General features: G+C 55.8%; 5 protein-coding genes and 1 long non-coding RNA gene across 11 annotated transcripts in view; 4 read left to right on the forward strand and 2 right to left on the reverse strand.

The window, feature by feature from the left end:
* MMP24OS (MMP24 opposite strand) overlaps positions 1-17,554 on the forward strand; it is a 194,325-nt gene extending 176,771 nt beyond the window's left edge. Inside the window, exons 1-3 of one of the 2 annotated variants that reach the window (XM_050807414.1) lie at positions 5,995-5,998; positions 15,973-16,012; positions 16,085-17,554. In XM_050807414.1, coding sequence (XP_050663371.1) covers positions 16,088-16,279 — 192 coding nt within the window. In that variant the 5' untranslated portion in view covers positions 5,995-5,998; positions 15,973-16,012; positions 16,085-16,087 and the 3' untranslated portion in view covers positions 16,280-17,554. Of the gene's footprint in view, positions 1-5,994; positions 5,999-15,917; positions 16,013-16,084 lie in introns of those variants that run through there. The other variant, XM_050807413.1, reaches the window with a different exon arrangement.
* On the forward strand, positions 1,455-8,673 carry FAM83C (family with sequence similarity 83 member C). Its single transcript, XM_050807056.1, has 4 exons — positions 1,455-2,088; positions 5,472-5,639; positions 5,846-5,970; positions 6,473-8,673. The coding sequence occupies exons 1-4, from the start codon at positions 1,576-1,578 to the stop codon at positions 7,908-7,910; spliced, it is 2,244 nt and encodes a 747-aa protein (XP_050663013.1). The 5' UTR covers positions 1,455-1,575; the 3' UTR covers positions 7,911-8,673.
* On the reverse strand, positions 8,637-9,510 carry LOC126964356 (uncharacterized). Its single transcript, XR_007729346.1, has 2 exons — positions 9,338-9,510; positions 8,637-9,237 (listed from the first exon to the last, which is right to left on the reverse strand). It is a non-coding gene; the product is annotated as an uncharacterized LOC126964356 (long non-coding RNA).
* On the forward strand, positions 9,417-15,104 carry EIF6 (eukaryotic translation initiation factor 6). Of its 4 annotated transcripts, none has more exons than XM_050807269.1 (7): positions 9,417-9,656; positions 9,888-9,999; positions 10,119-10,204; positions 13,213-13,388; positions 13,887-14,063; positions 14,261-14,442; positions 14,822-15,104. In XM_050807269.1, the coding sequence occupies exons 1-7, from the start codon at positions 9,557-9,559 to the stop codon at positions 14,829-14,831; spliced, it is 843 nt and encodes a 280-aa protein (XP_050663226.1). In that variant the 5' UTR covers positions 9,417-9,556; the 3' UTR covers positions 14,832-15,104. The 4 variants fall into 4 exon arrangements, with proteins under 4 accessions (XP_050663226.1, XP_050663229.1, XP_050663228.1 ...); XM_050807272.1 differs by having other exon boundaries at positions 9,615-9,637; XM_050807271.1 differs by lacking the exon at positions 9,417-9,656 and adding an exon at positions 9,661-9,684.
* Positions 10,361-20,062, forward strand: part of TRPC4AP (transient receptor potential cation channel subfamily C member 4 associated protein) — a 283,763-nt gene continuing 274,061 nt past the window's right edge. The window contains exon 1 of the mRNA XM_050807052.1: positions 10,361-10,364. The gene's annotated coding sequence lies outside the window, so the exon portion shown is untranslated. The remainder of the gene's footprint in view (positions 10,365-20,062) is intronic.
* The window catches only part of MMP24 (matrix metallopeptidase 24), a 52,825-nt gene continuing 49,671 nt past the window's right edge, over positions 16,909-20,062 (reverse strand). For both annotated transcript variants that reach the window (XM_050807091.1, XM_050807092.1), the window contains exon 9: positions 16,909-19,626. In XM_050807091.1, coding sequence (XP_050663048.1) covers positions 19,289-19,626 — 338 coding nt within the window. In that variant the 3' untranslated portion in view covers positions 16,909-19,288. The remainder of the gene's footprint in view (positions 19,627-20,062) is intronic.

A 20,062-nucleotide genomic window follows, 5' to 3' on the forward strand; every position in this document is an offset into this window, starting at 1 on the left:
TTCACCCATTCTCTGAAACAAACTTTCAACCATTTTCATACTCAGCCCTGGAGGAGGGGAGGAAGGCTGGGGTCTGGCCACCACCAGGCCAAGAACATCCCTGGAGTTAAGGGTGTTGCAAGCACAGCCATCTGGGACAGCATGTCTGAGGGGTGGGCCTTAGCCCACTGCCCACAGTGCACTGGGCACTTGTTAAAAGACCCAGGAATTCAAGGTTACAGTAAGCTATGATCACACCACTGCTCTCTCTAGCCTGGGTGACAGAGCAAGATCACGTCTCAATTGAAAAAGAAAAATGGCCAGGTGTGGTGGCTTACACCTATAATCCCAGCACTTTGGGAGGCTGAGACAGGAAGATTGCTTGAGGCCAGGAGTTCAAGATCAGCCTGGACAACATAGTGAGATCCCATCTCTTTAAAAAATTCAAAAATTAGCTGAGCATGGTAACATGCACCTGTAATCCCAGCTACTCAGGAGGCTGAGGTGGGAAGATCACTTGAGCCCAGAGAAACTGAGGCACAGCTGTAGTGAGCTGTGATTGCGCCACTGCACTCCAGCCTGGGTGACAGAGCAAGACCCTATCTCAAAAAGAAAAAGAAAAAAGAAAAAAGACAATCTCCAGAAGCCTATGGACACCTTGTGGATGAGAATCTCCAGGAGGGTGGGGCCCGGGGGTCTGCATTTCATCACCTCTCACCACCCCTGGGGTCAGGGTGAGAGCCACTGCCTTAGGTTCTTGAATGACAGCTCTGAGTGGGGGTGGGAGAGAGCCAGGGGGCTGTGAGCACCACAGTTAAGATGGTGGAGAGTGGCAGGACGATTATGGGAGCAAAAAGAGGACTGGCTGGGGAACAGACAGGCATTGATGTCCTTGGATATTCCATGTGATGCTTGTTCAGCTCTCATTTAGGGCCTTGCAGACTTGAGCCAAGGCATGTGCTATCCACTATGGTATGTGTTGTGGGGGGCCATGGCCAGTCTGTAAATCGGCGTTTGGGTGAGTTTATGCAAGTCAATGTGATTAAAGTGTGTGGTCGGCCTGTGTCAGCCCACACTCCATATCTGTGTATCCGTCAGTTGTCAGTGTGTCCGTCTGCGTGTGTGTTCATGTCTTTTCCTGGGTGTCTTGAGTGGCTCACCCACCTGCAGTGTGTGTGTGTGTGCATGTGTGTTCCTGAGCCGCCTGGGCCCCTCTTGGCTATAATTCAACCTCTGTGGGTCCCAGGAAGTCAGCATTTGGAGACTTGCTCAGAGCCTGGTAGGGATGGGGCTGCGTTGCTGGGGAGGAATAGAGGGAGGCAGGAGTGTGCACCGAGAGCCTGGCATTGCCGCTTCCCTGGGCAGGCGAGTCCCAACATAGGCAGACAGGTGGGGCTGGCCTGACAGGTTCCAGAGGCCAGGGGCAATAGGGCGGAGCGTGGCTCTGATTTAGGGTGGCAACAGTTTGGGGGCCCGCCACACACACAGCGAGCGGGCGGGCAGGAGGTGGTTCTGCCGGTCTCCTCTTCCTGCTGCAGCCAGGCCAGCGTGCGGGCCATGGGCCCTGCTGGCGGGTGAGGCAGCCACTGGGCAGGCATGTTCGGAAGCCCAGGGCCTGGGAGCCTGGGAGCCCAGGGCATGGCGGGACCCCTGCGGGGCCGGGTGGAGGAGCTGAAGCGGCCGTGGTGGCGGGAGAGCTCACCGCTGGTGCTGCAGCACAGCGAGGCGGCCCGGCTGGCGGCCGACGCCCTCCTGGAGCGGGGTGAGGCTGCCTACCTGCGGGTCATCTCCGAGGAGCGGGAGCTGCCCTTCCTGAGCGCCCTGGATGTGGACTACATGACCAGCCATGTGCGCGGGGGCCCTGACCTCAGCGAGGCCCAGGGGCAGGAGGCCTCGGGGCCAGACCGCCTCAGTCTGCTCTCCGAAGTCACCTCAGGCACTTACTTCCCCATGGCCTCTGACATAGACCCCCCGGACCTGGACCTGGGCTGGCCCGAGGTGCCACAGGCCACGGGCTTCAGCCCCACCCAGGCTGTGGTCCACTTCCAGAGGGACAAGGCCAAGAACATCAAGGACTTGCTGCGCTTCCTCTTCAGCCAGGCCCGCACGGTAAGGGCCTCATCTCTCCATCGCTCAGCTCACAGAGGAGGAAACTGAGGCCCAGAGAGGGAAGGGACCAGCCAAGGCGACGCAGTGACTTAGGGGCAGAATGAGGACCAGCACCTCTGGCACTATTAGATCGCAAACTCCTAAAAGGGGGGCATCCCATATTTACCTTGGCAATGCTTGGTCCCTAGGAATAGTATGGATGAGCCTAGAACAGGGCATGGGCATCAGGGACTCCACAACCTTCTGAAATGCACACCAAGTGGTGCAGGTTGGAGGGAGGAGTCCTCGCTGCATCTTTACCTTGGAAGATGCTCCACTGCCTTATCAGTTTCTCAGAAAGTTTTATGATCCCCACACTAAGAACTCCAACCTTGGGGAACATCCGAGTCACTTCCTTAACTTACAGAAGAAACTGAGGCCAGAGAGGGGCTTGGGACTTGCCCAGGGAGGTCCGTATGGTGACATAGAGTTCAGGGCTCGGGGAGACAGGGGCTCTCTGACTTAGGTCCTGGGGAGCAGTCCAGCCTTCCTTGCTGGCTCAGGTCCCCAGTTGCCCCCCACCCTCCTGCACCACATCTGCAGCTGGGCCTGAAGCAGGGGAGGGGGCCGGCATGTGGGCCTCTTTGGCATGTCCTCGAGGGCTAGGCTTTGGAACCAAGGAGGAAAGAGGAGAGGAGGATGCTGGGCTCAGTGATGGGGAGCAGGACCTCAGGAGAAAGAGAATTGGGAGGGCAGGTGGGGGTGGTCAGCACCCAGAAAGGCTCTGGCCACACACAAGCACAGCTTCACTTCTGAAGCCCTGGCCTCCTTCTCTAGGGGAATGGACAAGATGACCCCTGGCTGGATTTGAGGTAGAGTTAGGTTCCTGCTGCAGAGATGGGAAGCCAGGATACTGGGATCCCACCGGTACTTCCAGAGCTTCCTGGCAAGCCTGCCTGTGCCCCAGGCAGGGGACGGCCAGGACTGATTGGCATCGGGAATGGGGTTATTAGTGAGGCTGCTGCTGTCGTCATCCTCACCCCTGCCTCTTTGATCTTTCCTGCCTGTCCTTGTCCCCCTACTCTGGCCAGGCCTGTGCTGTGAACTAGGGCATCCCCCAGTGCCTCACTTTCTCAGCCCCCATTTAGACCCCTCTGTCCTGGGCCAGGAGCCAGGCTTGTGTACTGGGCTGTCATGACTCCTAGTGACCTTGGGAAATGCTGCGTTGCCCTGCAGCCCAATGTTTATAGAGCTCTGTTATGTCTTGAGCATTTTCACATTTAATTCCCCATAGCTCTGAGACATGGCTATCATTATCTCCATTTAACAGCTGAGAAAGTTGAGGTTTCCAGAGGCGAAGCTACTCACCCAAAGCTGTGTCACCAGGAAGTGGTAGAGTCCAGGTTTGAACCCAGTTCTTTCTGACCCCAGAGCTGGAGTGCTATGCTCTGTAACTCCTGCCTCTCGGCCCTGCCTGGGAGAAGAGATTCTCATAGCAGATATATGCCATGGGAAGAAAGGCCAGCTGGGGGCTGGGAGGTGCCAGGAGGGTTTCAGGGGCCTTTTAGAGGCAGCCCTTTGTATGGGATGGAGGCACAAGCCCCAGCCCAGTCCTCAACTGAGCGGAAAACTTGGATCCATTTGGCATGGGTGCAAATAAGGGAGTCTGCAGTGTAAGGGGTCACACCAGATCTCTGTGGCTTCACAGGGAAACTGAGGCAGGGCTGGGAAAGGGCAGTGAAGACCCCAGTAAGTGGCTTGTAGCTCTGACCCTGGAGAAGGGAGCCTCAGACAGACAGTCCCTGGGGCAGAGCTGGGCTGGAGTCAGTGGGGGGAGTGGAAGGAACTTGCCTGGGAATTGGGGCCTGGGTTCTGCTTGTCACTGCTGTCCCATCTGGGGCTCAGTGCAGAGGGGGTGTTGGACTAGCACAGTCGATCCACAGTCATCTTTGAGAATCTGAAGACAGATAAACACTCGGTGAACCTAAAGATGCACACAAATGCTTTCAAACAGCTAGGGGTTCAAGACAGTCAAATCTGGGCTGGGATTTTACTGTAATCTCAGTGCTTTGGGAGGCTGAGGTGGGAGGACTGCTTGAGGCCAGGAGTTCAAGACTAGCTTGGGCAACATAGTGAGACCCACATCTCTACAAAAAATTAGAATAAAAAAAAAATTAGCGGCCAGGTGCGGTGGCTCATGCCTGTAATTCCAGCACTTTGGGAGGCCGAGGCTGGCAGATCACAAGGTCAGGAGTTTGAGATCAGCCTGGCCAACATCATGAAAACCCGTCTCTACTAAAAATACAAAAAATTAGCTGGGCATGGTGGCAGGCACCTGTAATCCCAGCTACTTGGAAGGCTGAGGCAGGAGAATCACTTGAACCCAGGAGCCGAGATCGTGCCACTGCACAGGTGACAGTGCGAGACTCCGTCTCAAAGGAAAAAAAAAAAATTATCCAGGGACAGGCACAGTGGCTCATGCCTGTAATTACAGCACTTTGGGAGGCTGAGGCGGGCAGATCACCTGAGGTCAGGAGTTCGAGACCAGCCTGGCCAACATGGTGAAACCCCGTCTCTACTAAAAATACAGAAAATTAGCTGGGCATGGTGGCAAGTGCCTGAAATTCCAGCTACTTGAGAGGCTAAGGCATGAGAATTACTTGAACCCAGAAGGCAGAGGTTGCAGTGAGCCAAGACTGCACCACTGCACTCAAGCCTGGACAACAGAGTGAGATGCTGTCTCAAAAAAAAAAAAAAAAAAAAAAAAATTAGCCAGGCATAGTGGCATATGCCTATAATACCAGCTACTTGGGAGGCTGAGTTGGGAGGATTGCTTGAGCCTGGGAGTTCTAGGCAGAAGAGAGCTATGATCATGCCACTGCACTCCAGCCTGGGCGACAGAGTGAGACAGACACTGACTCTTAAAAAAAGGAAGAAGACGGGCGGATCACGAGGTCAGGAGATCGAGACCATCCTGGTTAACACGGTGAAACCCCGTCTCTACTAAAAAATACAAAAAATTAGCCGGGCGCGGTGGTGGGCGCCTGTAGTCCCAGCTACTCGGGAGGCTGAGGCAGGAGAATGGCGTGAACCCGGGAGGCGGAGCTTGCAGTGAGCTGAGATCCGGCCACTGCACTCCAGCCCGGGCGACAGAGCGAGACTCTGTCTCAAAAAAAAAAAAAAAAGAAGAAGAAGACAGTCAAATCTCCCTGTGCCCAAGTTAAGAAGCCCTGGGCTAGGTCACTCCTAAGAGCCCTTCCTGTTCACTTTCTCTTGAAGGCTCTGGCCTCCTGATTTTCAGTCCAGTGCTCTTTTCCCGGGGCCCGGGTTCCTGCCCCAGGCTTGGCTGGATGTGGGGAGTGCCCTGGGCAGCGCTGAGCTTTCATGCACCTCCCCCTGCCCAGGTAGTGGCTGTGGTGATGGACATATTCACTGACATGGAGCTTCTGTGTGACCTCATGGAGGCCTCGAGCCGGCGTGGTGTCCCTGTGTACCTGCTCCTGGCCCAGGAGCACCTGAGGCACTTCCTGGAGATGTGTTACAAGATGGACCTCAATGGGGGGCACCTGCCGGTCAGTGAGGACCAGGGCCAGTAACCAGGGGTGCGGATGGGGAGTCAGGGAGGGCGGGGGAGCCAGTGGGTGGCCACTCAGCACTGGGGGGGCAGTGGGAGTTGGGGGTAGGTTCCCTTAGCTGTCTGGGGTTGGAGACCCCACGGGGCAGAGACATGTCTTGAGCCTCACTCTCTCAAGGTCACCCCCAACCTACTTACACCTAGAACATGCGTGTGCGGAGCACGTGTGGGGACACATATTGCAGCAAGGCTGGCCGCCGCTTCACGGGGCAGGCCCTGGAGAAGTTCGTCCTCATCGACTGTGAGCAGGTGGTGGCAGGCAGCTACAGGTGAGCAGGCGCGAGGAGGCGAGGGGGGCCTGGGACTGCACCACTGGCTGGCAGCTCTGAGCTTCCCTCCACTCGTCCATCCCTTCGGACACAGACTGAGCACCTGCCATGTGCCAGGCATCATGCCAGGCTCAGGGGAGGGTGTTGGGGGCAGGTCGGCCTTGGAGGAGCTCACTCTAGGGGAATGATGACTTTAATACCCTTGGCATAGAAAATGACTATTGCACATTGGAACTGGAGTGACTTCAGGGAACCTCCCACAAGTCCATTTTACAGATGGGGAAGTTAGGGCCCTGAGGGCAGCCATGTGCCCAGGCCCACTAAGCAGGGCTAGGGCAAGCACAGACTCTGGAGTCAGAGCTCTGCCCCTTGCTGTGAGCCCTCGTGGTGGTGGGGTTTGGGTCCAGCATGCTGGACCAGGTATGCACCTCTGGCTGTGACTCCTGCCAACACCCAGGGTCCTGCACTTTGCCTCCTGACCCCCCTGTCCCTCTGCCCCCAGCTTCACCTGGCTTTGCAACCAGGCCCACACTAGCATGGTGCTGCAGCTCAGGGGCCGCATCGTGGAAGACTTTGACCGGGAGTTCCGCTGCCTGTACGCCGAGTCGCGGCCTGTGGAAGGCTTCTGCAGCGGTGAGGACCCGCTGTCTCCCCGGGCACTGCGTCCTCCCCCCGTGGCCCTAGCCTTCAGGCCTGGCATCCCAAGCCCCACATCGTCCCCGCCCTCCAGCACCAGCCTCAGCAGCATCAAGCGGTCACCACTTACGGGTCTCTCCTCCTGCCTCGCTCTACCAGGAGGTGGTGATTGCAGTGACATGGGCATGGGGTCCTCGTCTCTGGGTCCCGCCCGCCATGAGGCCCATGGCCAGCCCTCCCTGCATCGCCAACTGTCAGACCCTAACCATGGCTCCCCTCCTGGGCTTTATAGGGCCAACCTGGGCAAGCTAGGATCATACCCGTGGTCCCAGTCCTCCCCTGCCCTCAACCATAATAGTGCCAGCCCCTTGACCTTGGCAGTGGGGTCCCCTCTGCTTCCTCGCTCCCGGCCCCTCCTCCAGTTCCATTGGGGTGTCCCAGCTATGTCCCGGTTCCCAGAGAATGGGCTCCCAGGAAGCCAAGAGCCCAGCCCCCTGCGGGGTCGATGGGTACCTGGCACAGCCCTGGAGACAGTGGAGGAGAAGGAGAAGAAGGCATCTCCAAGTCAGAGCCGTGGCCAGCTGGATCTCCTTGTCCCCTTCCCCAGAGCCCGAGAAGTGAGAGACCCTGACTCTGGGGTTACCCCCAACTCAAGCCCCCTTCGGGCTGGCGAGCAGGCCCCAGAGGACAGGAGGTTGTCCCCAAGCCAGGCCAACAGCCAGCTGGATCTTCTGTCCCGAGCCCTGGGTACTGGTGGTGCCCCTGAGTCAGGTTCCCTCAGACCTGGTGATCGGGCCCTGGAGGACAGGAGGATGTCCCTAAACCATAGCCATGGCCAATCAGACCTCCTGGTGCAGTACCCCAAGGCCCAGGGCTCCAGAGTGCCCCTTGAAACCAACTCCTCAGTCAGACCTGCCAGACAGGGTCCAGATGAGCGGCGGCAGACCCTGGGACACAGCCAGCTGGACCTCATCACAAAGTTCGGCCCATTCCGGGGTGAGGGGCCTGGGCCTAATGGTCTTCCAATACCAAGCCCTGCTCGCACGACTGGAGTGGGGTCTGGGGATGAGAAACGGCTAACCCTGGGCCACAGCAAGCTGGACCTCATCACCAAGTATCATCAGTTGCAAGGTGCCAGGCAGGCACCCGAGCCTGGGGCTCCCAAGGGTGGCCATCTCAACGGTGGTAACAGCGACCTGGTCAGGGATGAGAAACGGCTGACCCTGGGTCACAGCAAACTGGACCTCATCACTAAGTACAACAAGTCCAAGTTCAAGCAGCTCCGAAGCCGCTTTGAGTCCTAGCCAAAGGACTGGCGTGGGGGTGCACTGGCAAGGGCAGGCCCCTCCTCTGTCCACCGAGACTCTGGACTTGCTCAGGTCCCAGACTGGGGAAGGGAGGTGTCTAGAAGCCCAGGTCGGACGCACTCTCTGGGCTCAAGATTCTTGTGTACACACACACACACACACACACACACACACACAGACCAGTATATTCTTGAATCTAGGCTGTGTTTCCAGCCGTGTGCTGGGCATACCATAGAGCTGACAGGTGGGTCGACTCAGACCTGGGGACAGAGATGAAATGCACAAGCTGCTGGAGAAGGGGTCAGAGCCATAACAAGTTAAAGGTTAACCAGTGACAAAGGGTGTTAGAAAACAAAGGGCAGAGAGTCATGGAGAAGGTGGAGTAGTCAGAAAAGTTTCTTAGAGGAGATGGAGGTGGTCTTTGAGCCAGGCCTTGAAGGATGGGGAGGTTTTGGACAGAGGGAAGAGAGAGTTATAAAAATTTTTGGTAGAGGGAATCAGGTGAAGAGACACCCTAGAGAGGACTGAGTGGATCTGACGTGAACGAGGGAGGAGGAGCAGAGTATGTCGATACACACCTCCCCCCCCCCACACACACCATCATCATCATCATCATCATCATCATCATCATTGTCGTCGTCATCATCTTGCTGAGTGTCTCTTGAAGTACAGGCTGTGACAGGTTGTGGGCCATTTTCCTGAACTCACCACTTGCCCGGGACAGTAAACATGATACACATCAATAAAGGCAGACTTTATTATAACCCACAGTGCCTGGTGTATCCTGAACTTTGAGTTATGGGAGGGGCACGTTAGGGGAATGGGAAGGGCACCATTCAGGCCAATTATGGGGAGCCCCCTGGAGGAGGGTGAATGCCTAAGGAGGAATTGGGGGAGTCCAGGGGCTCCAAGCTACCACTGTGACATTTTGAGAGAACCTGGGGCTTTTGCAGATTCTACAAAATATGGGCCAAGCTCATCCTGTCCAAGTGTGCAGCAGGGCCCTTGGCCCCCATCACTATCCCGGGGACAGAAGTTGGCTGTTGAGTGAGTGACAGAGCCCATGCGAGAGGCACATCGTGGAAGCCAACCAGCATCTACATCCTTGCCCACCCTGGACCCCTTTCCAGCCTTTTCCTGAGCCCCTTCTTCCTCAGTCCTCCCCTCTCTCCAGCACCTGCAGCTTGGCGGCCTTTCCCTCTTTGGCTGCGCCTCCTTCTCCAGCCTTGGTCTGGCCGCACTTCTCCCTCCTGGAACTCTCTCCATGTGTAGTCTCTTCTAGTCTTCAGCCCCTCATCTCTTTCCTCAGCTCTCCACTCCCCTGCTGGATTCCAGACACGGACTTCTGTCCCTCAAGGCATAGCTGGACTCATCACTTTCCCCAAACCTGCCCTTCCTCCGGCTTCATTTCGATCAATACCTACATCATCAACCCTTCTTCTGCGAGACACTCCTGGCCCCTCCTCTCCCTCATGCCTCACATCCGACCAGCCGGAGGTCTAGGTCGATGACAGCTCCTAAAAAGCTTCTGAATGAATAATGAATGAATGAGCGCGAGCAGGCTGGGGGTGGGGCCAGGCGGGGTCGCGCCCAGACTTCTCGCGACCATAGAGTCCCCCGGAGGCCGAAGGTAGAGGGGCTGGATGCGTGGCGGGGCGTGCCAGGCTCTCCCGGAAGTCTCCCTGGGCGGAAGTGGAAACGGAAACCTTTTTAGGGAGTCCAAGGTACAGTCGTGGATAGTTGGTGAGCTGGTGTGAGGGAGTCTGGGAGGGTCAGCTCCGGTCCTGGGTCGGGAGAGGTGGGGCCGGAGGATTCAGGGCCGGAGGGTCTGGTGGGGGCCCAGTGGGCGGGACCCGAGGGCGGAGGGGCCGGGAGGCCGAGAGGGGCGGGGTCGCGGCGAGGCCTGAGGGGCGGAGGCCGGGATACTTGAGAAACGATCTGCTGGCCTTGAACTCCCGGCTCCGCCGCCCCTAGGCCTCATGGCGGTCCGAGCGTCTTTCGAGAACAACTGTGAGATCGGCTGCTTTGCCAAGCTCACCAACACCTACTGTCTGGTGGCGATTGGCGGTTCAGAGAACTTTTACAGGTGCGGCGGGAGCCCCAGGGCTCGCGGTGGCGGGGAAGGGTGCGCAGGAGTCAAGAGCTCCGGCAGGGTGAGGGTGCCGGCCCCTCTGTCCCGCGACCACCGAGTCCATGTCCCTACAGTGTGTTCGAGGGCGAGCTCTCCGATACCATCCCCGTGGTGCACGCGTCTATCGCCGGCTGCCGCATCATCGGGCGCATGTGTGTGGGTAAGGCAGGTGGAGGACGCCAAGGGAGGGAGTGGTCTCCAAGCACCATTAATTACACCCCCGGAGGGAACTCGGCGTGACCTAGGGATTCCCAGGGTATCCTCTATTTAATCTCTGGGCACTGTAGAATCTCTCAGGCCAAATGTCAGGAGATGGGGGGCAACCTTCTAGCAAAGGCTGCTGGATAATAGTAATAACAACGTAAAGTGCTTTCACTCCTGTTCGCATTCCTTCTTCACAAAGACACTGAAAGGTAGGAATTACTGGCCTAGCTCGACTGATGAGGAAGCTGAGACTTGTCCTAAGTGACTCACTAAATTCCACACCTAGTTCTTAGTGTGGAGGAGGATTTTTATCTGTTTTTTTTTTTTTTTTTTTTTTTTGAGACAAGATTTTTGCTCTTTCACCCAGTTTGGAGTGCAGTGGCAAGATCTAGGCTCAAGTGATCCTCCCAACTCAGCCTACCAAGTAGCTAGGGCCACAGGCACGTGCTGCCACACCTGGCTAATTTTTTAGATTTTTAGTAGAGACGCGGCCTCCCTGTGTTGCCCAGCCTAGCCTTGACCTCCTGGGCTCAAGTGATCTTCGTACCTTGGTCTCTTAAAGTGTAGGGATTACAGGCGAGAGCCACTGAACCCAGCCGAGGATTTGTATCTCATCTCTCCCTGTCACTGACTGTGAGCAAGGTGCTTTCTCTTTGTAAGCATTCATTTCTGTCTCTCTAAAGATTAGCTAAGATTTGCGGTCATCCTGCTCAGTTTTGTTGAAATCTTAAATTCCCTTTACCACATCTCTACCCTACCTTCCTACCTGTCAGCACTGTTAATTCTGGTCGTTGGTCCTCTCTTTTTATTATTTTTTTGAGACGAGGTTTTCACTCTTGTTGCCGGGGCTGGAGTGCAATGGCACGATCTTGGCTCACTGCAACACTCCGTTCAAGTGATTCTCCTGCCTCAGCCTCCTAAGTAACTGGGATTACAGGCGCACCCCACCACACCTGGCTAATTTTTTTGTGTTTTTAGTAGAAATAGAGTTTCACCATGTTGGCCAGGCTGATCTTGAACTCCTGACCTCAGGTGATCCTCCCACCTCGGCCTCCCAAAGTGCTGGGATTACAGGCATGCGCCACCGCGCCCAGCTGGTCCTTTCTTTAAGCTGGATCTGTCTTCCATTACTGCTGCCTGTTGTTTCTTAATTCTGCTCATTGAGGTCACTTTTAGAAGTCTGTTTATTTTTTTTTTTTTTACATTTACTTTAATTTTTAAAAATCTTAAGGCCGTTTGGGAGGCCGAGGCAGGTGGATCACCTGAGGTCAGCAGTTTGAGACCAACCTGACCAACATGGAGAAACCCCATCTCTACTAAAAATACAAAAAATAGCTGGGTGTGGTGGTGCATACCTGTAATCCTAGCTACTTGGGAGGCTGAGGCGGGAGAATTGCTTGAACTCGGGAGGTGCAGGTTGTGGTGAGCCGAGATCGTGCCATTGCATTTCAGCCTGGGCAATACGAGCGAAACTCTGTCTCAAAAAAAAAAAAAAAAAAAAAAACCAAAAAAATTTAAGCCTAGTGACCTCAAAGTATTTTCCTATTCAGTTAAAGTACTCTGATCTCTAACCATGCCCTTAGGACTTGAAGCAAGTTCTGACAACAAGGGAGATTTTAGCTTAGTCCTTGTGTATTTTATGATGGGAGTGACCTGAAATTCAGAAATTCATTGGTGTGTATTTGTAGATTGTTCATTCTTGTTGCTGTGTGGTGTGTTTTGTGTAAGTATATCACAGCGTATTCATCCATTCCATTGACAGTGCATTTGGGCAGTTTTCACTTTGGTCTATTAGGAATAGTGCTAATGGCCGGGCGCGGTGGCTCACGCCTGTAATCCCAACACTTTGGGAGGCCAAGGCCAGCGGATCATGAGGTCAGGAGATTGAGACCATCCTGGCTAACACAGTGAAACCCTGTCTCTACTAAAAATACAAAAAAATTAGCCGGGTGTGGTGGCGGGTGTCTGTAGTCCTAGCTACTCAGGAGGCTGAGGCAGGAGAATGACGTGAACCTGGGAGGCAGAACTTGCAGCGAGCCAAGATCGCGCCACTGCACTCCAGCCTGGGTGCAGAGCGAGATTCCATCTCAAAAAAAAAAAAAAAAAAAAAAAAGTGCTGCTATGTTTTTTTAGTGAACGCATCTACATATTTCTACTGGGTATATTATACCTAAGAGTGGCATGGCAGAGTCACAGGTTATGTGACTAGTAGTAGTTGCAGGTGATGCCAGATAATTATCTGAAGTGGTTGACCAACTTACACTCCTGTCTCAGTATGAGAGTTCAGTTGCTCCATATATCTTTGCCAACACTTGGAATTGATGACTTGTAAAAATTTTAGTCATTCTGGTTGGGGGCGGTGGCTCACATCTGTAATCCTAGCACTTTGGGAGGTCGAGGTGGGCGGATCACCTGAGGGTAGGAGTTTGAGACCAGCCATAGTGAAACCTCGTCTCTACAAAAACACAAAAAATTAGCCAGGTGTGGTGGCATGCACTTGTAATTCCAACTATTCAGGAGGCTGAAGCAAGAGAATCACCTGAACCCAGGATGCGGAAGTTGCGGTGAGCCGAGATCGCACCACTGTATCCAGCCTGGGTGACAGAGTGAGACTGTCTCAAAAAAATAATAATAATCTAGCCATTCTGCTATGTGTGTAGCATTAGCTCAGTTTTTAAGTAGCAAAATATACAAGTAATGCCAGGAGCTCTTCCTGTTAGTTCAACTCCCCTCCAGTTGATGATGGTGAAGTAGGCGGGATTTATTGAGATTCCTGGATGGTCTCTGGCCTGCCCTGGGTGTTGTCCAGATCAGTGGGTTGGAGGGCTGGGCTCTGGGCCTAAAGCTTTCCTGGGAAAGCTGATTGGGCTGGGCTGGGTGGTATCCTCAGCCGCTAGGGCTCAGCAGGCATCTTGTGTATTCATGGTTCACCTTTGTCTCACCCTCTAATTTGGGTTTCTCCAGGGAACAGGCACGGTCTCCTGGTGCCCAACAATACCACTGACCAGGAGCTGCAACATATTCGCAACAGCCTCCCAGACACAGTGCAAATTCGGCGGGTGGAGGAGCGGCTCTCAGCCTTGGGCAATGTCACCACCTGCAATGACTACGTGGCCTTGGTCCACCCAGACTTGGACAGGGTGAGGCAGCCCAACTTGCCCCAAGAGTCACAGGGCCATCCCTGTCAGTGGTTAGCCACTGTTCTTTCCTAACAGGCAAGAATTAGGGGTCTCTCCTGTGGTTTTTCTGTATGGGCCCTTGAGTTTCAGGTATTCATTGGAATAGTGATAACAGAGGCCTTACCAAGTGTCAGAAAGAAGCTGGGGAGGGTATGAATCCTTCAGGATTGAACCATTCAGTCCTGCAGCCTGGGCCAGGATAGGTGATCGACTGTTGAACTTTTGAGTGTGGGTGAGAGGGGAAAACAGTGACATCGAGACCAGCCTCCAACTGTTCAGGGCATGCATGAATTTTAGGGGCTTCACAGCTGGCTTTGACTCTGCTCTAAGCTGTACTTCCTCCTTTCTCTGGGTGAGGCTTTCATATGAGGTACATAGGAGAAATAAGGGGCTCAGGGAGCCAAGGCCCGGGTGCTGGGGCTGTAAGTGGGCCCTAAACACAATACCTTTGACTGATAGGAGACAGAAGAAATTCTGGCAGATGTGCTCAAGGTGGAAGTCTTCAGACAGACAGTGGCCGACCAGGTGCTAGTAGGAAGTTACTGTGTCTTCAGCAATCAGGGAGGGCTGGTGCATCCCAAGACTTCAATCGAAGACCAGGATGAGCTGTCCTCTCTTCTTCAGGTCCCCCTTGTGGTAAGCATTCCTGTCCTCTGAACCCCGCCTCCTGCTGAGGCAGATCCTTTCGCCCAGTGTTTGGGAGTCTGGGTCATTACCTGCTGCAGTTTGAGACTGGGGCTGCAGGTCAGGGAGGAGCAGGGTTTGGGGAGAGTCCTCATTGAGGAGGGAGAGACTTTGGTGCCGTGACTCACACTGAGCCCATCCCTTGGCAGGCGGGGACTGTGAACCGAGGCAGTGAGGTGATTGCTGCTGGGATGGTGGTGAATGACTGGTGTGCCTTCTGTGGCCTGGACACAACCAGCACAGAGCTGTCAGTGGTGGAGAGTGTCTTCAAGCTGAATGAAGCCCAGCCTAGCACCATTGCCACCAGCATGCGGGATTCCCTCATTGATAGGTACCTGGGGTCTCTCCTTCCTTCTGCTCAGTGTTGGGGGTTAACTTGCATTTTGAGAGTATGGGGAAAAGATGTCATCTAGAATGTGAGCCTACCAGTTTGTTCTGATAGCTTCTCGAGTGTGAGAGCATATCTGCACACCGCTGAGTAGATAGAGCCATCACATTTTTTTTTTCAATTCACCATGATATTCAAAACGTATTTATTGAGCAACTGCTAATCTTCGTCTTTGTGGCTTTTCAGGGCTAGGATACTAGACCAGTAGCTGCTTGAGCAGCTTTTCAGAGCTGGTCTGGGGGTGAGGGCTGAGGCAGGTACCTTGAGAGTGAGGTGGGTTCTGTGAAACAGCTACTGACCGTGAGCTTTCCTTTCTCTTCAGCCTCACCTGAGTCACCTTCCAAGTTGTTCCATGAGCTCCTGGCTCTGGACTATGGCACCTTCTTTGCACTCCGCCCAATCTGCACCGGATGCTGGCAGGGAGGTGGCAGAGAGCTCACTGGGACTGAGTGGCTGGGCACCCAACCCTTTTCCACCTGTGCTTATCTCCTGGATCTATCATTACTGCAGAAACCTGCTCTGTTGTGCTGGCTGGCAGGCCCTGTGGCTGCTGGCTGAGGGTTCTGCTGTCCTGTGCCACCCCATTAAAGTGCAGTTCCCTCCGGGCCATTCTGAATGTGATGTTTGGGGCCCTCAGCCTGTGTACAATCCCCGCACTCTCCAGTTGTTCCAGCATTCTGGGAAGATAGGGTGGGATGGACACAACGCACACCCAATCTAGTTCACTACCTCCACACACACCATTCCCTTCTCCACCATCATCAGGATGGGAGGCTTCATCCTGGGGCAAGAAACTCTGTCCACTACAGTTCTCCTTTTTTCTTTTTGAGGCATTCTCTGCCTGTCATTCAGGCAGGAGTGTTGTGATGCAATGATGGCTCAAGCGATCCTCCCGCCTTGTTTTTTGTTTTTGGTTTTTTGTTTGTTTTGTTTTGTTTTTGTTTTTTTGTAGAAATGAAGTCTCACTATGTTGCCCAGGCTGGTCTGATACTCCTGAGCTCAAAGTGACCCACCGCCTTGGCCTCCCAAAGTGTTGGGATTACAGGCATGAGCCACCGTGCCCGATCTAGTTCTCACAATTTTCACCCGACTTCTGCCCCATCTTCTCTGGCCTTGAAAGTCTGTTCCGATTTTCCCCTGAGCCAGGTGAGGGCCCCGTAAGAGCTCTGGGGCATCTGGCTTCAGGGCAGTCTTTGACTAAAGTGGATGGAGGTTGCAGGTCCTTGCCTGGGTGGGCCTGGGGCGGGGCAGCGGGTTCCCAGCGTCCTCCCGGCCTGGGCGCCTTGGAGGCTTCTGGGGCGCAGTCCGTCCGCCTGCGCGGGGCGGGGCCTAGAGGCGCTAGGGCGGGATTGGCCGGTGACGTTCGCGGAGTCCCGCCCCGGAGCCCGGGGTCGAGTCCCTCTTTTGCGCTCAAACGCACTGAGGGCGAGGTCGGCGCGCGGTGGCGTCACGGCGCCAGCTCCTCCCGACGTTGAGGTGGGTTCCGGAAGACCAGCGGGTGTGGCTGTGCGAGGTGAGGGCAGGGCTGGGGCGAGGCCCTAGCGGGGGGTGCCGGCGACCCAGACCTAAAGGGCTTTTCTTGCAGACCATGGGGGCTCAGCTAAGCGGCGGCCGCGGCGCCCCGGAGCCTGCGCAGCCCCAGCCCCAGCCCCAGCCCCAGCCTGCGGCGCCGGAGGGCCCGGAACAGCCCCGGCCTCAGCCCCATCCCGAGCCCGAGCCCAGCCCGTGGGGGCCGCTGGACGACGTGCGCTTCCTCATCGCCTGCACTTCCTGGTACTGACGGCGTCTTCCGGAGGATGCCGCCCGTCTGTCTGCCGTCCCCTGGGGTTCTTGCTTGCCTTGTCTCCTCTCCCCACGTCCCTGCGTCTCTTACACCCCCTTCCACCCGAGGCTCCCCAGAGATAGCAGAGAATTCGAAGAGGTCGCCGGGGACTGGAAAGAAGTCCCGGCCGGGCCGCCTTCGCGGCCTACAGCCCAGCCTGCACCCAGACCCAGCTCAGACCTTCGTGTTCACCCCATCCCTTTCTCCGGCTGGCTGGGTCGGGGGCATCCCTCTCTGTCGCTGGCTTCCAGAGGCAGGGCAGGCCTCCTGATAAGCCCGTAAAGCTGCTCACCTCCTGACTTCGTCTGCCTTTTATTAATATCTTAATTGCTGATAGCCGTGCTCTTGACTATGTGTCTCCGGTCATGGCACCAGGGGCCTTGACTTTGGAGAAGCCCTTGCCACAGTGACCCTCCCCATACTCCTGAGGGGGGCTGCTCCCCATCCTGGATCCTCAGGACGCATCTGGCAGACCAGATGCGTGAGGCAGCTCCCAGACACCCCAGAGGACCCCGGTTCTCCTCCCGGAGCTTAAGATTACTTTTGGAACCTGATCTTTGTTCCCTCATCCCAGGGAAATGACACACTCTGTATTTCTGTTTTATTTATAAATGATTTAAAAAACATTATACAAAGGCTGATCAGTTTAAAATGTGACTGACACTGAAATGCTGTGATGTCCCCCAGGCTGAGGGGAAGCTAGGCTCTGGGGCCCCCAGTGCTTTGCCCCTCCGTCTGCCCTGTCCTGGGGTGATGGACAAACAGATGACCACAGGCAGGAGAATCTGAGATTGGAAGCCTCTAGGCTGAGGCCTCTGGGCCTGGCCCCATATCCCTCACCTCTGCAGCCTGGGCTGCCTGCCTCCATCTCCTGCTCATTCTCAGCTGGCCTGCCAGGAGCCAACAGGGAGCCTGGCGGGAGGCGGGGGTGCCTAGAGCTTTCAAGAAGTGAGAGCACCAACCTGAGGAGTGGACAGGGACCAGGAAGTGGGGGAAGGGAGGCCAGGAAGAGGTGGATACAGGAGACACTTCTCATCTCATCTCAGACCCTAGAGGGGTCCACAGATGGGGACATAAGACACAGCCAGCCCACTGGATGGCCCGGGCAAGTAACAACCTCTTTGTGCTTCATCTGAGCACATGGTGAGAGTTACCTTCGGCCTCCCAGGGCCTACACGAGTTTCATGTGAGTGGACAGGTGTGAGCTAATAAAGTGCTTTGCAAAGTATAAAACACTGTACAAACCTATGAATCACTAATATATCTGCAGTTGTTCCCTGCCTGTCCCAGGGAGCCTGCCCTTGGCCAAAATGAGAAAAAACAAGGATGATGACAGGGGACACAGCGGACCCACATGGGCGCCCCTGGGACAAGAGATTTTGCTTGAGATAGCTCCCAGGGCAGCAGGAGTCCCTGTCTGTGCTACAGGGTAAGCCGACCCCAATCTCAGAGACCACAGGGTCGGGGGCAAGGCCCATGCAGGCTCAGTGAGCAGGGGTGGCATCCAAGACCTGGCTAGCACGCTGGAGACTGCCTGACACCTCTTTTTGGCTTTGGCAGAGAGCCAGTGGGCATCACTGAACCCACTGGCCTTGTCTAGGACTCCTCAGTGACAAGCAGGGCTGCCTCTGCTGTACTGGAGCAAGGCAGGCCAAGCCCTAGGAACTCCTGCCAGAGACAGTAAAGGGCGGGCCAGTGAAGGTCAAAAAGGGAGCCCCCTTGGCTTGGGGCTGCTACTGGTAGGGTTGCCCTTCTAAGAGCAGTGTGGGAAGATGGGCCCGGTGAGCAAGGTCAGCAAGGGCCAAGCTCTGGGAAAACACTGCTTCCAGCCGAGAGATTGAGTCGGCCTTGGGGTAGCTGGGAGTGGAGGCACTGAGCACTTCAGATACCCCGTCCCTTTCCGAAGGACTCCCAGGCTCTGCCATGTTGGCCCTGCAGCCATCTCTGTCTCACCTAACTAGTCAGGCTGAGCCCCAGGCCGCAAGTGACAGGCTGGAGCAAAGCTGGGGACAGGGACAATAGAGGGGAGTGGAGGACGGTCACAAACTCGGATCTGCCTCCAGAAATGGGGTCAGCTTCTGCCCCAGCTCTGTAGCCATAGGAGCAGGGCTCAGCTACTGGGGTGTCTGGGCGCTAGAGTGGCCTTAGCAGCACCTTGGTCCTTGTCGCCTGGGGGAGGGCCGCTCTGCTGGCCTCATCACCAAGACAGTCACCTCTAGTTCACCTAAAGCCTCAAGCAGCCTTTGCAAAATGGGACTTTAAACAGTAGTGACAGGACATTTAAATACTCACGATGTGACAGGTGGGTCCTTGTCAGACCCAGCCGGGCCACAGCCCTGCCTGCAGCATGGGACCCTAAATCCTGGGTCTCTGAAGAGACCCTGACAAGTGGAGCAGGTTTCCTGAGGGATCTGCTGTCTGCCAGCAGGGAAACCCAGGCTTGTCGCCCACTGTGTCAGAAGCAGGGGTCCTGTAGCCTTGGAGGACAGTGGGGTGGGGGTAGGGGGACATCTGACCAGCAGGTGTTGGCAAAAGGGGACCAGGACTGGTGGCATCTCCCGGATGGGGGATGAGAGCTAGTGCTGGCTTCCCACAGAGGGTGCTGGGTTCCAGCCAGGAGTGGAGCTGTGGTACCTCATGGACACCACAGGATGCTGTGACCACAGGGGCTCCTCCTGGCATGGTCCCTGCCTCCGGATGGAGCCTGGCCTATTCCCTTAAGTAGGGAGTAGTTTGCCCAGGACAGAAGGCTGGCAGCTGGGTGCCAGACACCCACCCTGGGGCACAGCCCCCATAATTCCCTGCCCCATGCTCAGCCTAGGCCAAATGCACCCACCACTTCAGCTGTACGACCCCAGCCTAGGGCCCTGCTGGCCCTGGTGAGCAGTGGCCAGAGCTGCCCCTCAGACCCTGGTGAGGAAGGGCCTGGCTGGCCAGACCGAATGGACAGAGAGGGCTCTGGGCTGCTCACACCCACTCCTGGACTGGCCGCTTATAGTAGGTGACAGGCTGAGGGCCTGTCTTGTTCTTGAACTGGAAGATGGTGTAGACCAGCACCAGGATGCAGAGGGACAGGATACAGGGGATGACCACGGCCACAGCGTTCACAGAGCCCGGCACATCGTTGATGGTCACCATGATGTCCACGTCGTCCTGGGGCAGCCGCCGTTCCTTCCGCCGCTCCACCTCTTTCTGGTTGCAGCCCATCCAGTCACGCAGGATGTTGCGCGGGTAGCCTGGCTCCACGCTCAGTTTCTGGTTGTCAAACTTCCAGTAGTCCCGGCCCTTGTAGAAGTAGGTGTAATCTGCAGAAATACAGCCCAGCATCACCACTCCCAGACACTTCCGGCACCTGCTTTGGGGCAGTGTGAGAGGAAGGGCACAGGCGCTGTGGCGTGGGAGGCAAGGTGGGGACACCTGGTGGTTTGGGGTGTAGTGCTTGGCTGAGTCATGGAGTAAGAAGCTGCAGAGGGGAGCGCCTGGGACCTGGAGTGGTCTGCCTGTCATTCTACGGGTGCTAGGAAACCAGAGGGGCTTCAGGGAGAATTGGGACATGGTTCACTTTGTGCCGCCCAGACAGGACCCCTTGCACGCTGCCTGGGTCACAGCTCTGTCACACTGTGCCCACAGGTCCCCCTTGCCCCACATGTGGGTTCCATTAAGCCTCAGCCTGGCTCCTGCTTGAGCCAAGGGAGGCAAGGAGTAAGATTTCGCCTTGTGTTGACAGCAAGATACTACCTC

This window comes from Macaca thibetana, chromosome 10 (assembly GCF_024542745.1).
Source record: "Macaca thibetana thibetana isolate TM-01 chromosome 10, ASM2454274v1, whole genome shotgun sequence".
Lineage (NCBI taxonomy): Eukaryota > Metazoa > Chordata > Mammalia > Primates > Cercopithecidae > Macaca > Macaca thibetana.

Bases quoted from the DNA above. Each gene is read 5' to 3' on its own strand.
- FAM83C (XM_050807056.1), top strand. From the start codon at position 1,576: ATGTTCGGAAGCCCAGGGCCTGGGAGCCTGGGAGCCCAGGGCATGGCG. The intron at 2,089-5,471 runs GTAAGGGCCTCA...CCCCCTGCCCAG, and splicing joins TCTTCAGCCAGGCCCGCACG to GTAGTGGCTGTGGTGATGGA. The intron at 5,971-6,472 runs GTGAGCAGGCGC...CTCTGCCCCCAG, and splicing joins GTGGTGGCAGGCAGCTACAG to CTTCACCTGGCTTTGCAACC.
- EIF6 (XM_050807269.1), top strand. From the start codon at position 9,557: ATGCGTGGCGGGGCGTGCCAGGCTCTCCCGGAAGTCTCCCTGGGCGGA. The intron at 10,000-10,118 runs GTGCGGCGGGAG...ATGTCCCTACAG, and splicing joins GGTTCAGAGAACTTTTACAG to TGTGTTCGAGGGCGAGCTCT. The intron at 14,064-14,260 runs GTAAGCATTCCT...ATCCCTTGGCAG, and splicing joins TTCTTCAGGTCCCCCTTGTG to GCGGGGACTGTGAACCGAGG.